The sequence below is a fragment of the Muntiacus reevesi genome, chromosome 1 (genome assembly GCF_963930625.1).
Source record: "Muntiacus reevesi chromosome 1, mMunRee1.1, whole genome shotgun sequence".
NCBI classification, from domain to species: domain Eukaryota; kingdom Metazoa; phylum Chordata; class Mammalia; order Artiodactyla; family Cervidae; genus Muntiacus; species Muntiacus reevesi.
In genome coordinates this window covers 219,417,691-219,434,255 of record NC_089249.1, presented here as the reverse complement: position 1 = coordinate 219,434,255, position 16,565 = coordinate 219,417,691, and the positions used below count along the sequence as shown (strand labels likewise).

General features: G+C 35.0%; 1 protein-coding gene and 1 pseudogene across 1 annotated transcript; both read right to left on the bottom strand.

Annotated features, from left to right (window-relative positions):
• Positions 1-4,403: 4,403 nt before the first annotated feature.
• LOC136157709 (olfactory receptor 2AK2-like) lies at positions 4,404-5,378 on the bottom strand (annotated as a pseudogene).
• Positions 5,379-11,862: 6,484 nt separating this feature from the next.
• Positions 11,863-12,837, bottom strand: LOC136157699 (olfactory receptor 2AK2-like). The gene has a single exon (XM_065919506.1). The coding sequence runs from the start codon at positions 12,790-12,792 to the stop codon at positions 11,863-11,865; it is 930 nt and encodes a 309-aa protein (XP_065775578.1). The 5' UTR covers positions 12,793-12,837.
• Between the last annotated feature and the right edge of the window lie 3,728 nt (positions 12,838-16,565).

Here is a 16,565-nt window from a genome sequence, read left to right as displayed (position 1 = left end):
CTTGGGCTCTAAAATAACTACAGATGGTGACTGCAGCCATGAAATTAGAAGATGATTGCTTCTTGGCAGGAAAGCTATGACAAACCTAGACAGGGTGTTGAAAAGCAGAGACATTACTTTTCCATCAAAAGTCTGTATAGTCAAGGCTATGGTGTTCTGAATGTTCACATAAGGTTGTGAGAACTGGACCCTAAAGAAGGCAGGGCCCCAAGGAATTGATGCCTATGATATGTGGTGCTAGAGAAGACTCTGGAGAGTCCCTTGGACAGCAAGGAGATCAAACCGTTAAATCTTTTTTTTTTTTTTTTTTTTGGTAATAACTTTATTTATTTATTTTTTTAAATTTTATTTTATTAGTTGGAGGCCAATTACTTCACAACATTTCAGTGGGTTTTGTGGGAAATCAATCCTGATTACTCTTTGGAAGGATTGATGCTGAAGTTGAAGATCCAGTATTTTGGTCACCTGATGCAAACAGCCAACTCATTGGAAAAGTCCCTGATGCTGGGAAAGATGGAGGGCAGAAGGAGAAGAGGGCATCACAGGATAAGATGGCTGGATGGCATCAAGGATTCAGTGGACATGAACTTGGGAAAACTTTGGGAAATGGTGAAGAACAGGGAGGCCTGGTGTGCTGCAGGCCATGGGATCTAAAACAATCAAACACGACTGTGTGAGTGAACAATAACAATATTATATCTATCTAGGTTTGGAAATTAATTATGCCTCTGTTTTGTTATAATGTAGCATACAGCGTATTGGTGAAGACTTCAGTTCAGTCGCTCAGTCATGTCCAACTCTTTGCGACCCCATGGACTTCAGCATGCCAGGCTTCCCAGCATCAGGATCTTTTCAAATGAGTCAGCTCTTCGCATCAGATGGCCAAAGTATTGGAGTTTCAGCTTCAACATCAGTCCTTCCAATGAACACCCAGTACTGTTCTCCTTTAAGATGGACTGGTTGGATCACCTTGCAGTCTAAGGGACTCGCAAGAATCTTCTCCAACACCACAGTTCATCAACACCAAAGCATCAATTTTTTGGTGTTCAGCTTTCTTCACAGTCTAACTCTCACATCCATACATTACCACTGGAAAAACCATAGCCTTGACTAGATGGAACTTTGTTGGCAAAGAATTGTCTCTGCCTTTTAATATACTGTCTAGGTTGGTCATAACTTTCTTTCCAAGGAGTAAATAAGTGTCTTTTAATTTCATGGATGCAGTCATCATCTGCAGTGATTTTGGAGCCCAGAAAAATAAAGTCAGCCATTCTTTCCCCATCTATTTGCCACGAAGTGATGGGACTGGATGCAATGATCTTGGTTTTCTGAATGTTGAGCTTTAAGCCAACATTTTTCACTCTCCTCTTTCACTTTCATCAAGAGACTTTTTAGTTCTTCTTCACTTTCTGCCATAAGGGTGGTGTCATCTGCATATCTGAGATTATTGATATTTCTCCTGGCAACTTGATTCCAGCTTGTGCTTCCTCCAGCCCAGCATTTCTCATGATGTACTGTGCATATAAGTTAAATAAGCAGGGTGACAATATACAGCCTTGATGCACTCCTTTCCTATTTGGAACCAGTCTGTGGTTCCATGTCCTATTCTAATTGTTGCTTCCTGACCTGCATACAGGTTTCTCAAGAGGCAGGTCAGGTGGTCTGGTATTCCCATCTTTTTCAGAAATTTCCACACAGTCAAAGGTTTTGGCATAGTCAATAAAGCAGAAATAGATGTTTTTCTGGAACTCTCTTGCTTTTCTGATGATACAGTGGATGTTGACAATTTAACCTCTGGTTCCTTTGCCTTTTTGAAAACCAGCTTAAACATCTGGAAGTTCATGTTTCACATATTGCTAAAGCCTGGCTTGGAGAATTTTAAGCATTACTTTACTGTAGTGTGAGATGAGTGCAATTGTGCGATAGTTGGAGCATTCTTTGGCATTGGCTTCCTTCAGGATTGGAATGAAAACTGATCTTTTCCAGTTCTGTGGCCATTGCTGAGTTTTCCAAAATTGCTTGCATATTGAGTGCAGCAATTGCAAATAAAAATAATTATGTTATTTAGATATTAAAAAAGTGGATCTTCTAAACACATTGAGCAAACACACCAAACACAAAGGATAAGTTATTATTTGATTCTGTTAATAAAAGCTTTCACTCAAAGGAAATGGAAGTCATAATAATGTTACCATTACTGGGACAAAAGAAAGAAAAAGATAGTGCTAAGTCGTGTCTGACTCTTGCGACCCCATGAACTGTAGCCTGCCAGGCTGTTCATGGGATTCTCCAGGCAAGAAAACTGGAGTGGGTCTCCACTTCCTTCTTCAGGGGAGCTTTCCTACCCAAGAATTAAACCCAGGTCTCTTTCATTCCAGGTAGATGCTTTACCAACTGAGCTACACAGGAAGCCCAAAGAGCTAACATCAAAGGTGAACAAGGAACCCAATGTTTTTGCTTTGGTATTCTTTTTTTTTCCCCCCATTTATTTTTATTAGTTGGAAGCTGATTACTTTACAATATTGTATTGGTTTTTGCCATACATTGACATGAATCAGCCAAGGATTTACATGTGTTCCCCATCCTGAACCCCCCTCCCACCTTACTCCCCATCCCATCCCATCCCTCTGGGTCATCCCAGTGCACCAGCTCCGAGCACTTGTCTCATGCATCCAACCTGGGCTGGTGATCTGTTTCACACTTGATAATATACATGCTTCGACGCTGTTCTCTCAGATCATCCCACCCTCGCCTTCTGCCATAGAGTCCAAAAGTCGGTTCTATACATCTGTGTCTCTTTTTCTGTCTTGCATATAGACTTATCATTACTATCTTTCTAAATTTCATATATATGCGTTAGTACACTGTATTGGTGTTTATCTTTCTGGGTTACTTCACTCTGTATAATGGACTCCAGTTTATCCATCTCATTAGAACTGATTCAAATGTATCATTTTTAATGGCTGAGTAATATTTCATTGTATATATGTACCACCACTTTCTTATCCATTCGTATGCTGATGGGTTTGGTATTCTTGAACTAAGTTTTTGGTAATTCCAGTGTTCCACTTGTGCAGTCCGTGAATGTAGCTTAGTTCTAAGACCTTTAAATTTCCTCAAATATCACAAGCTTTGTCAGTGTAGTCTGACTGATTCATGCTCTTGCACTAACACCACTTCAGTCCAAGATATAATTTTATCACAATGAGATGGCTGCAGTCAATAAATAGCCGATTTCAATCTTCTCTGCAAAACACAACAATCTTTTTCATCTTCTTAATGCCAGTTTTATACCAGTCTACATTTTATTACAAACTGTGTGTCCATCATGTCCACTCATTTTCCACAGCTCAGGAGTTCACACCTTGATCCGCTGTGACTTTGCCAACCATTTTCTCTGTTCCTTTGCTTCTTCCTCCACCTAGGAAACACATCACAAGATATCCAGTTGGCCTACTTTCTCATCTCCCTTCAATGTTTGCTCATATACCATCCTTTCAGTTTCTGTTTTCAAGACAGTTTTATAGAAGATGGCAAATTCCCTACCAAAATTCCCTACTTATTTTGTTTTTATAACAGCTAAAACTTTTGAATAATGCAATATTTGTTGCATTCACTGAAAGCTCAGTCATACTGAATTTTGAAATTAGATGATTTCAGAGATATGTCAGTGTTCATTTTTGATTATGTAGTTATCACCAGTGACACACATATTGTTAAGTCACTAAAAATATGTTGAATGATTGGATTATATAGCTTGCCTTTTATAAAAATTTGTCACTTATAGCGTCTCTAAAGGTATATTAGGATAAAGTATATTCCAGATGCTTTGAATGTGTGCTGGGTCTGTCAGTCATGTCTGTCTTTGGCGATGCTAAGGACTGTAGCCTGCCATTCTCCTCTGTATATGGGATTCTCCAGCCCATAATACTGAATACTGAAGTGGGTTGTCATTTCCTCTCCAAGGGATCTTCCCAACCTTGGGATGGAACCCGCATCTCCTGCATATCCTTTAATCGGCAGGTAGATTGGTTTGCCACTGAGTCACCTGGGAACCCCATGCTTTGGATCGCAGGTTTTAAATGTCCAATTCAAAATATTCATAATATGAAAACGTTGAATTAAAAGGGTTGAATTTTATTGTGTTCAAAGTTAAATAAATTAGACAATACAGTGTTTCTCAAACTTCTATATTGAAAATGCATCTAGTTATATTAACAATGTTCAAGGCAATTCTGATATCAGGAGTAATAAAGACTTCTTTCATGTTTTTCCTTCATAAACATTTCTTAGGATTCACATATTACTAGGCAGTTCTTATTATCATTTACATATTCCAAGACAGTATGTTAAGCACAGCTTTTTTATATTATTCAGTCTCAATCAATAAGGAATTCCTACAGTCATATTTTTTGTACACATACTCTCCTCAAGGCCCCTATAACTTCTTTATTCCTCAGGCTGTAGATAAATGGGTTCAGAAGAGGTGTAATAAAGGTATAAAACACAGCTACTATCTTGTCTTCTTCCGGGGAATGCAAGGAGTGTGGCCTTGTATAGGTGGAGAGGGAGGTTACATAGAACAGGCTTGCCACAGTCAGGTGAGAGGAACAAGTGGAGAGAGCTTTGGTCTGCCCTTTTCCTGAACTCATCTGGAATACCACAGTAAGTACACAAGCATAGGAAGCTAAAATGGCCATGAAAGGTAACAACAGAATGATAAGTCCACTCAGGAGTATTGTATGTTCATACTGAGAAGTGTCCTGACACACCAGTGGCAACATGGATGGAACTTCACAGAAAAAGTGATTAATAAGCTGAGATCTACAGAAGGGGAGTTGAAATGCATACAATGTATGTATTAAAGAGTTGATAGAACAACTGGTCCATGCACATGTGACCATGAACCAACAGATCTTCTTGCTCATGAGTACAGGGTAGCGTAAAGGGTGACAGATGGCTACATAGCGATCATAAGACATGAAACCAAGAAGAAGAGCTTCAGTTCCACCAAGGACCAAGAACACAAATGCTTGAGTCTCGCAACCTACAAATGTAATGGTCTTACTATTGGACAGAAAGTTAGTTGCCATCTTGGGCACAGTGGTGGAGATGTACATCATGTCGATGAAAGAGAGTTGACTGAGTAGGAAGTACATTGGAGTGTGGAGTCTGGTGTCCAACTGAATGAGAAGAATCAGCATGATATTCCCCATCAGAGCCACCAAAAACAGGATTGCAATGACAACAAAGAGAACGGTGTCCATTGGGCCATATTGGAAAAGACCAAGAAGTATAAAGTCTGTTTTGACACTTTGATTTCCTGTTTTCATGACTTAAACAAAAATATAAAAGCAGACCATATCTGAGAATCCCATGTACAATATTGACTTTCCTTAAGAGAAAAAGATGATGACTATAACATGCAAGAAGATGTTCTTGAATCACCTTAGTGAATACATCTTCCTTTAGTCAATACCCTGAATCCATGTTTATTAAACTATAGAGACTTAACAAAGTATGAAATAATAAAAATAAAGATTTTACATAACGTAAAGTTCAACACATTTTGATAATGAAAATAAGATAAAAGTTAAGGTGATTTGCCAAGATAAATTATTTTCTTTCTTTTAAAATATCTTAAAGGGGATACACTGAAGCTTTGTTTTCTTGTTATAAACCTAGTCTTCTACTCAATTCACCTGTATAAGTAATAAAAACTTTAACCAACATAAAATTTGGTTAAATATACTCTTATATTAAATGTCTATTGTGTTTCTGTGTTTTGAATTTATATTGGCTGTGAACTGTTATGAAGAGAATGATAACATTTATAGCCTTTCTAATCAATTTGTCAAATTTAGTCGCTAAGTCGCGGGCAACTCTTGCGACACAATGGACTGTGGCCTGCCAGGCTCCTCTGTCCAAGGGATTCTCCAGGTAAGAATACTGGAGTGGGTTGCCATTTCCTTCTGCAGGGGATATTCCCGACCCAGGAATCGAACCCGGTCTCCTGCATTGCAGGCAGATTCTTTACCAATGAGCCAAGAGGGAAGTCCCATAATTCTAATCAATTAGTGTTTATTATTCCTGTGAATGTAGAAGATATTTAATGAATTAAGAAAAAAAATAATCAGATATAAGGAAAAGTTTGAAAATGAATTAAACATAAACTTAAGAGTGACATTAACTTTGAATCAAATAACATAAATGATTAGATAAAATAAATAGATAAAATGATTAATTGAAGGCTAATGAATTTAAATTTTGCCTTTTATTTTGTGACACAAACCTGCTCTTTGTGTATTTCCAGAACAAATGATATCTTATTAACTAGAGGCTCTTTGCTTTTAAAATATTTAGTAAAATTACAAAAAAGTATAGTAAATGTTCATAACATTAGTTGTTTATCTTTACTATGGATACAATACATTGATATTTTCTGAAACTCTAAATATAAGCCAAACTGATTTTCTCCATCTAAAGTTTACAGCTATTCTCTATCATGGCGGTGCATGACTGCCAGGAAGTCCACCTGAGGACCTTGGAGAGATGTAGCAAAAGTAGACTGAAACAAACAAGTGTTAATAGCAGGCTGTTATGCTAAGAAATAATAAGAATATTAGGTTAGCAATTAGAAAAGGTGAGTAGGTGAGAAACATTAGGCAGTTTGAGAAAGCTTGTAATAATTTATAAATATGTCATTATGAATATAAGAATTCATGTATAGTTTCTTTTCTATTTCTACTTTAAATTAAAATGAAATATGCCTGATCACAAAAAGAAATGCATATATAATAATTGTATCAACCTAGAAAGAGAAGTAATAAGTATCTCAGGTATATCTAAAATTATCTACATATATAAAATTATATTTATACGTAAAATCTCCCATGGTTAGTTGCAAAATCCTGACAAGAGGAAACTATATGTTAAGGAGGCACCTGAAATAGCATATAGAAAGTTAAGAATCAGACTTTCTCTCACCTCAGATTCCAAAGACTGTATGTACTGTGGTAATCATTGAAAACATTGAATGGTATAAAATCTTCTCTATAAATTAAATAAATCAATTTGGGGCCATCTATTATTGATTTTTAAAAATCCACTTGATAGATGAAGGAAAAATGCCAAAACAAACACTAGTTCAGAAACACCTAACAGAAATCTAGTAGCTACTTTACCCCAGAAGAAAGAAATCTCCCACATCCCAGCCTCCTCTTCCAAAACCAAAGTCATTACCTTGATTTTGACAAAATATCAAACTAGACATTTAATTGACATTAATATAAAAGAATATACTGGGGCCTGGAAGAATTTATGATACTGTATTTACCAATAAATTTAAATAAATTATCAATCAAATTATAAATAAGTTCAATTATAATTTACCTCCAGTACGTTAGGAAGTGGCTTGGATCTTCAATGTGAGCTAAGCAAATTAAAATAACACCTACTTAACGTATATTTTAGATCAAAGCCAGAACCTGGAGAAGGCAATGGCAACCCACCCCAGTATTCTTGCCTGGAAAATCCCATTGACAGAGCAGCCTGGTGGGCTACAATCCATAGGGTTGCAAAGAGTCACACACACCACAGAAACTCTGGCAGGGAAAGAGAAAGCAACACTAACATTTTTGTTCACCAGGTGAGATTTGAGAACTAGCTTACTATTGTTAGGTCCATAAACTTAAAATTATAAATTTCAACCTAAACAATTTTGCCAAAGAAGCAATTAAATGTGTACTTATTTTTTATCAAAATATAGCCCCTCCAAGTTATTATTCTAGTTCACATATATTTTTGCATGGTATCTCCAATTTTCATTTGAAGTTTGAATTCTGCAATAAATAATAAAAATGTTATAGAATTAATTTAAGATATTAGTAACTCATTTCTGGAGATGAAAACTAGAGAAATATGTACAACTTAAAGCCATGGATGCAGACAATATAGTACAGTTCTAATATTAACAGGTTATAATAAAATAGTTTATAAAAATGGAAGTGTTAATAGGTAGCATGCCTATGGAGCTATACAAATTGCAAAATATGTTTTTTTTTAGTGGAACAGCATAAACTTTTACTATGTACATCTATTTTTTGAAATAGTTGTATTTTATAGCCTTTCATCATCCCCCAAATATTGGTGAATATGATTACATGCTAAACTTAATGCAGAAACTTGAAGATAAAATAAGAATGAAACAGATACATTCCTTAGGAAGACAAGCATGTTCTTGGGGTCATGTCCTCTCAGGTTGAGGATAGATAGGACTATAGAACACTGGGGCTTCCCTCATAGCTCAGTTGGTAAAGAATCCACCTGCAAAGCAGGAGATCCCGGTTTGCTTCCTGGTTCGGGAAGATCCCCTGGAGGAGGGAAAGGCGCACTCCAGTATTTTGGCCTGGAGAATCCCATGGACTCTACAGTTGCAGAGTCAGACGTGACTTTCACTTTCACTTTTCACCTTCACTGAATACTGGTCCTAGTTCAAGCACCAAGATTCTCCCCAGCCCCTTGTAAACCTTGTAAACCTGAGAGGATTCAAATTCAGTAAAGATCAAACAAATCGCAAATATATACCTTTATATTATTTTTGCAGAAAGCATACGGGTAATAAATCTATAACTTAGCCAGCCCTGATGTAGCCCGGTTAAAGTACACCTGCGTGTAAAAAATAAAACTTAGCTTACATGTATAAGCATTAAAGTACAATTTAGCATGTTAAATATAATGTCTCAGAGGACACATATGCTTTTGTTTTAAACATGAGTTATGTTAAACTGCAGTTTCTTCAGACTTACTTCAGAGGAAGCTGCATCTGCAGAGCGGATACTGAATGATTTTACTGTGACTTTGTCTTCTTTGCCTTCATCCATCCATGTACTTGATTCCTGCCTTGAAAGCATAAGTTACCCACCAGATAAATAGACATATCAACTGTCTTTCATTTCATAAAACATATAAAGACCCTTTCCACTGAGGCATATTCCCTGTTACACTGATATAAAGCTTATTATTCTAGGACATTTTGTTTGGAATAAAATATTAAACAAAGAACAGGAGATAGAGCTGCAAAATTACAGTTTAAAAAATCATTCCACACTACCCCATTAGAGGTAGTAATTAGAGACTCACAATGATTCATTTTCTGATAATTTTTTTAAAATAAAATCCTATTGCTTGAGGTCATAGAAAGATCACATATATCCTTAATTATTAAATATTTAATGTGGCAGTGCTGCAGAGAGGCATAATGTATATTTTAAAAATCTATAATTTAAAATACATTTTAGGAACTATTGCCACACAATTAATTTGTAAGATTTTTCTTTCTTTTCCCCAGTGTATTTTAAGCCTTCAGTCATTTAGCATGAAAACTTCAGTGAAGAATAGTATTTAAACCAAAGTGTCATTTTCCCAACCATTTGCAAGAATTTAAAGAGTCAACTGGGCTGACTGCCTAATCATTACAAAATCTTCTTCTTCTTCTTTTTTTTTTTTTAAGACCTTTAGGGAAAACTTATTCTCTAGTCCACAGTTAAACACATTGGCTGATTATGTTTTATTATAATCACTCTCTGTACTAAAAAACATTTAATATCAGTATACAAAATTGATTTTTTAAATGAAAACAACCATATAAAATTTGATAGATTTTAAAATGTGTCACTTGACTCTATATCACTTTATACATATATATTTCATCATATATATTAGAATCTACCTGATAAGAACCAACTGATATACACTCTGATGTATTTTGAAAACATTTAGGATAGTTCAAGAAATTACATGACCCAGGAACTCTTCCATAGTAAAAATAAAATTTTGTTTTCTACAATAAATTTTTTTTCTCAAGTCTCTTAAGGAGATTTCCATATGCAGGGTAGTAGGAGACTCATATTTCTGAAAGTCCAGAGGTCCAATAAGATGTTGTAGCCATTCACGGTTTATTGTCCTCAAGTTCATAGACAGAAGTTAGATGACGGCATGGCATTCATATAATACTATTCTATGAAAACAAAAATTATTTAATCTGTAAAAATTAAAGAAATGTTGAACATTTATGTCAATCTCTCTTAAAAATCCTATGAAATGAGATGACACAAAGTACCCTCTTTGTTCAGGTTAAATGCAAACAACAGCGACAACAACAACATATATATTCACTTATTTACCACATGTACAAACATACTTGCAGCATATATATGTATGTTTGTGCATGCTAAGTCACTTCAGTTGTGTCTGACTCTATGTGACACTATGGGCTGTAGTTCACCAGGTTTCTATTTCCCTGGGATTCTCCAGGCAAGATGTATACACATATATACATGAATATACACATGTAAAATTCAATAACTTAAGAGGCGAGATAATGTAGGCTGCAGTTTGATGGAAACATACACAGTCTGAATAAAAACTTTATTAACGAGACTATAACTTTTTGTTAAATAAACACATATCTCTATGTTCATTTTCCCAACAATAATATGCAATATACTGTATTTGGTATATGTTCTATCACTTTTATAAAAAATACCTTACAGCAATTTACTCAGATGATAAATTCAATGAGCAGATAAGCTCATTAACAGTTTTAGATAGAAACATGGTTATTTAAGAATCAAATACCAGATTTTAAATTAAAAAATTAAGTATCTTGATGGCTGTAGTCAATTAATGGCCGATTTCAAACTTCTCTGCAAAACACAACAATCTTTTTTATCTTCTTAATGCCAGTTTTATACCAGTCTATATTTCAACACAAACTATGTGTCCATTATGTTCGCTCATTTTCTGCAGCTCAGTAGTTTACACCTTGATCCGCTGTGACTTTGTCAACCATTTTCTCTGCTCCTTTGCTTCCTCCTCTACCTGGGAAACACATCACAAGATATCCAGTTGGCCTGCTTTCTCATCTCCCTTCAATGTTTGCTCAAATACCATCCTTTCAGTTTCTGTTTTCAAGACAGTTTTATAGAAGATGGCAAATTCCTACCAAAATTCCCTACATATTTTGTTTATATAATAGCTATAACTTTTGATATAATGCAATATTTGTTGCATACATTGACTGCTCAGTCATACTGAATTTTGAAATTAGATGATTTCAGAGATATGTCAGTGTTCATTTTTGATTATGCAGTTATCACCAGTTTCACACATATTGTTAAGCCGCTAAAAATATGTTCAATGATTGGATTATATAACTTGCCTTCTATAAAAATTTGTCACTTATAGCGTCTCTAAATGTATATTAGGATAAAGTATATTCCATATGCTTTGAATGTGTGCTGAGTCTGTCAGTCATGTCTGACTTTGGCGATGCCATGGACTGTAGCCTGCCATTCTCCTCTGTATTTGGGATTCTCCAGCCAAGAATATTGAATACTGAAGTGGGTTGTCATTTCCTCTCCAAGGGAGATTCCTAATCTTGGGTTGGAACCCGCATCTCCTGCACATCCTTCATCGGCAGGCAGATTGTTTTACCACTGAGTCACCTGGGAACCCCATGCTTTGGATCACAGGTTTTAAATGTCCAGTTCAAAATATTCATAATATGAAAACATTGGATTAAGAGGGTCGAATTTTATTGTGTTCAAAGTTAAATAAGCTAGACAATACAGTGTGTCTCAAACTTCTGTATTGAAAATGCATCTAGTTATATTAACAATGTTCAAGGCAATTCTGATATCAGAAGTAATAAAGAGTTCTATCATGTTTTTCCTTCATAAACATTTCTTAGGATTCATATATCACTAGACAGTTTTTATTATCATTTACATATTCCAAGACAGTATATTAAGCACAGGTTTTTTATATTATTCAGTCTCAATCAACAAGGAATTCCTACAGTCATATCTTCTGTAAGCATACTCTCCTCAAGGCCCTTATAACTTCTTTATTCCTCAGGCTGTAGATAAATGGGTTCAGAAGAGGTGTAATAATGGCATAAAACACAGCTACTATCTTGTCCTCTTCGGGGGAACGCAAGGAGTGTGGCCTTGTATAGGTGGAGAGAGTGGTTACATAGAACAGGCTTGCCACAGTCAGGTGAGAGGAACAAGTGGAGATAGCTTTGGTCTGCCCTTTTCCTGAACTCATCTGGAATACCACAGTAAGCACACAGGCATAGGAAGCTAAAATGGCCATGAAAGGTAACAACAGAATGATAAGTCCACTCAGGAGTATTGTATGTTCATACTGAGAAGTGTCCTGACACACCAGCGGCAACATGGATGGAACTTCACAGAAAAAGTGATTAATATGCCGAGGTCTACAGAAGGGGAGTTGAAATGTATACAATGTATGTATTAAAGAGTTGATAGAACAACTGGTCCACGCACATGTGACCATGAACCAACAGATCTTCTTGCTCATGAGTACAGGGTAGCGTAAAGGGTGACAGATGGCTACATAGCGATCATAAGACATGAAACCAAGAAGAAGAGCTTCAGTTCCACCAAGGACCAAGAACACAAATGCTTGAGTCTCGCAACCTACAAATGTAATGGTCTTACTATTGGACAGAAAGTTAGTTGCCATCTTGGGCACAGTGGTGGAGATGTACATCATGTCGATGAAAGAGAGTTGACTGAGTAGGAAGTACATTGGAGTGTGGAGTCTGGTGTCCAACTGAATGAGAAGAATCAGCATGATATTCCCCATCAGAGCCACCAAAAACAGGATTGCAATGACAACAAAGAGAACGGTGTCCATTGGGCCATATTGGAAAAGACCAAGAAGTATAAAGTCTGTTTTGACACTTTGATTTCCTGTTTTCATGACTTAAACAAAAATAAGAAAGCAGACCATATCTGAGAATTCCATGTACAATATTGACTTTCCTTAAGAGAAAAAGATGATGATTATAACATGCAAGAAGATGTTCTTGAATCACCTTAGTGAATACATCTTCCTTTAGTCAATACCCTGAATCTGTGTTTATTAAACTATAGAGACTTAACAAAGTATGAAATAAAAATAAAGATTTTACATAACGTAAAGTTCAACATATTTTGATAATAAAAATAAGATAAAAGTTTAGGTGATTTGCCAAGATAAATTATTTTCTTCCTTTTATTTATTTATTTATTTATTTTTTTACAGGTTGAAACTTTGATTTTATTTCAAAATGATAATCCGAGGCATTGTTCTGACCACTTCTGAAGGGCTCTTGAATTAGAGAAACAGTTCTGGGAAGTCTCCAGTCAGATCTAAATGATACCAATCAAACTTGTGATTGGCAGAGACAGCCTCTTTAATCATCAGGGATTTTAAAAGTCATCTACCCTGATTTCGGAGTATCATAAAAAGTAAAAATTACTTTCATTTTGTCATTTTTTCCTTTGCAAATGTTTTTAGCAGCAATATTTTCTTCCTTTTAAAATATCTTAAAGGGGATACACTGAAGCTTTGTTTTCTTGTTATAAACCTAGTCTTCTACTCAATTCACTCACATAAGTAATAGAAATTTTAAGCAACATAAAATTTGGTTAAATATACTCTAATGTTAATTGTCTATTGTGTTTCTGTGTTTTGAATTTATATATTGGCTGTGAACTGGTATGAAGAGAATGATAACATGTATAGATTTTCTAATCAATTTGTTGTCATTTAGTCGCTAAGTCGCGTGCAACTCTTGCAACATGATGGACTGTGACCTGCCAGGCTCCTCTGTCCAAGGGATTCTCCAGGCAAGAATACTGGAGTGGGTTGCCATTTCCTTCTGCAGGGGATATTCCCAACCCAGGAATCGAACCAGGTCTCCTGCATTGCAGGCAGATTCTTTACCAACTGAGCTACAGGGAAGCCCCATAATTCTAATCAATTAGTTTTTGTTATTCCTGTGAATGTAGAAGATATTTAATGAATTCAGGAAAAAAACCACCAGACACAAGGAAAAGTTTGAGAATGAATTAAATATAAACTTAACACTGACATTAACTTTGAATCAAATAGCATGATAAAATGATTAATTCAAAGCTAATGAATTTAAATTTTGCCTTTTATTTTCTGACACAAACCTGACCTTTGTGTATTTCCAGAACAAATAATATCTTGTTAACTAGAGGCTCCTTGCTTTTAAAATATTTAATAGGCTGATTCATATCAATGTATGACAAAACCCTCTGAAAAAAAAATTTTAATTAATTAATTAAAAAAAAAAATAAAATATTTAATAAAATTACAAAAAAGTATAGTAAATGTTCCTAACATTTGTTGTCTATCTTTACTATGGATACAATACATTGATATTTTCTGAAACTCTAAATATAAACCAAACTGATTTTCTCCACTTAAAATTTAAAGATATTCTCTATCATGGCTGCGTATGTCTGCCAGGAAGTCCACTTGAGGAACTTGGAGAGATGTAGCAAAAGTAGACTGAAACAAGCAAGTGTTAATAACAGGCTGGTATGCTAAGAAATAATAAGGATATTAGGTTAGCAATGAGAAAAGGTGAGTAGGTGAGGAACATTAGGCCGTTTGAGAAAAGCTTGTAATAATTTATAAATATGTCATTATGAATATAAGAATTCATGTATAGTTACTTTTCTACTTCTTATTTAAGTTATCATGAAATATCTCTGATCACAAAAAGAAATGCATATATAATAATTGCATCAGCCTAGAAAGAGAAGTAATAAGTATCTCAGATATATTTAAAATTATCTACATATATAAAATTATATTTACACACAAAATGGTTAATTGCAAAATCCTAACAAGAGGGAAGTATATGTTAAGGAGGTACCTGAAATAGCATATAGAAAGTTAACAATCAGACTTTCTCTCATCTCAGATTCCAAAGACAGTATGTACTGTGATAATTATTAAAAATACTGAATAGTATAAAATCATCTCTATAAATTAAATACATCGATTTGGGGCCATCTATTATTGATATTTTAAAATCCACTTGATAGATGAAGGAAAAATGCCAAAACAAACACTAGTTCAGAAACACCTAACAGAAATCTAGTAACTAATTTCCCCAAAAGAAAGAAATCTCCCACATCCCAGCCTTCTCTTCCAAAACCAAAGTCATTACCTTGATTTTGACAAAATATCAAACTAGACATTTAATTGACATTAATATAAAACAATATACTGAGGTCTGGAAGGATTTATGATACTACATTTACCAAAAAATTTAAATAAATTATCAATCAAATTATAAACAAGTGTAATTATACTTTACTGCCATTACGTTAGGAAATGGCTTGGATCTTCAATGTGAGCTAAGCAAATTAAAATAACACCTACTTAAAGTATATTTTAAATCAAAGCCAGAACCTGGAGAAGGCAATGGCAACCCACCCCAGTATTCTTGCCTGGAAAATACCCTTGACAGAGGAGCCTGGCGGGCTACAATCCATAGGGTTGCAAAGAGTCACACACACCACAGAAACTTTGGCAAGGAAAGAGAAAGCAACATTAGCATTTTTGTTCACCAGGTGAGATTTGAGAACTAGCTTACTATTGTTAGGTCCATAAATTAAAATTATAAATTTCAACCTAAACAATTTTGCCAAAGAAGCAATTAAATGTGTACTTATTTTTTATCAAAATATAGCCCCTCCAAGTTATTATTCTAATTCATATATATTTTTGCATGGTATCTCCAATTTTCATTTGAAGCTTGAATTCTGCAATAAATGATAAAAATGTTATAGAATTAATTTAAGATATTAGTAACTCACTTCTGGAGATGAAAACTAGAGAAATATGTAGAACTGAAAGCCATGGAGGTAGACAATATAGTACATTTCTAACATTAACAGGTTATAATAAAATAGTTTATAAAAATGGAAGTGTTAATAGCTAGCATGTCTATGGAACCATACAATTTGCAAATTTTTTTTTAGTGGAACTGCATAAACTTTTACTATGCACATCTATTTTTTGAAATAGTTGACGTATTTTATAGCCTTTCATCATCCCCAAAATATTGGTGAATATGCTTACATGCTAAACTTAATGCAGAAACTTGAAGATAAAATAAGAATGAAACAGATACATTCCTTAGGAAGACAAGCATGTTCTTGGGGTCATGTCCTCTCAGGTTGAGGATAGATAGGACTACTGAATACTGGGGCTTCTCTCATAGCTCAGTTGGTAAAGAATCCACCTGCAAAGCAGGAGATCCTGGTTTGATTCCTGGGTGGGGAAGATCCCCTGGAGGAGGGAAAGCACACTCCAGAGTTCTGGCCTGGAGAATAGAGTCAGACGTGACTTTCACTTTCACTTTTCACCTTCACTGAATACTGGTCCTAGTTCACTGCACCAAGATTCTCCCCAGCCCCTTGTAAACCTTGTAAACCTGAGAGGATTCAAATTCAGTAAAGATCAAATAAATCGCAAATATATACCTTTATATTATTTTGCAGAAAGCATACGGGTAATAAATGTATAACTTAGCCATCCCTGACATAACCCAATTAAAGTACACCTGCATGTAAAAAATAAAATTTAACTTATATATATAAGCGTTAAAGTACCCTTTAACATGTTAAATATAATGTCTCAGAGTAGACATATGTTTTTGTTTTAAA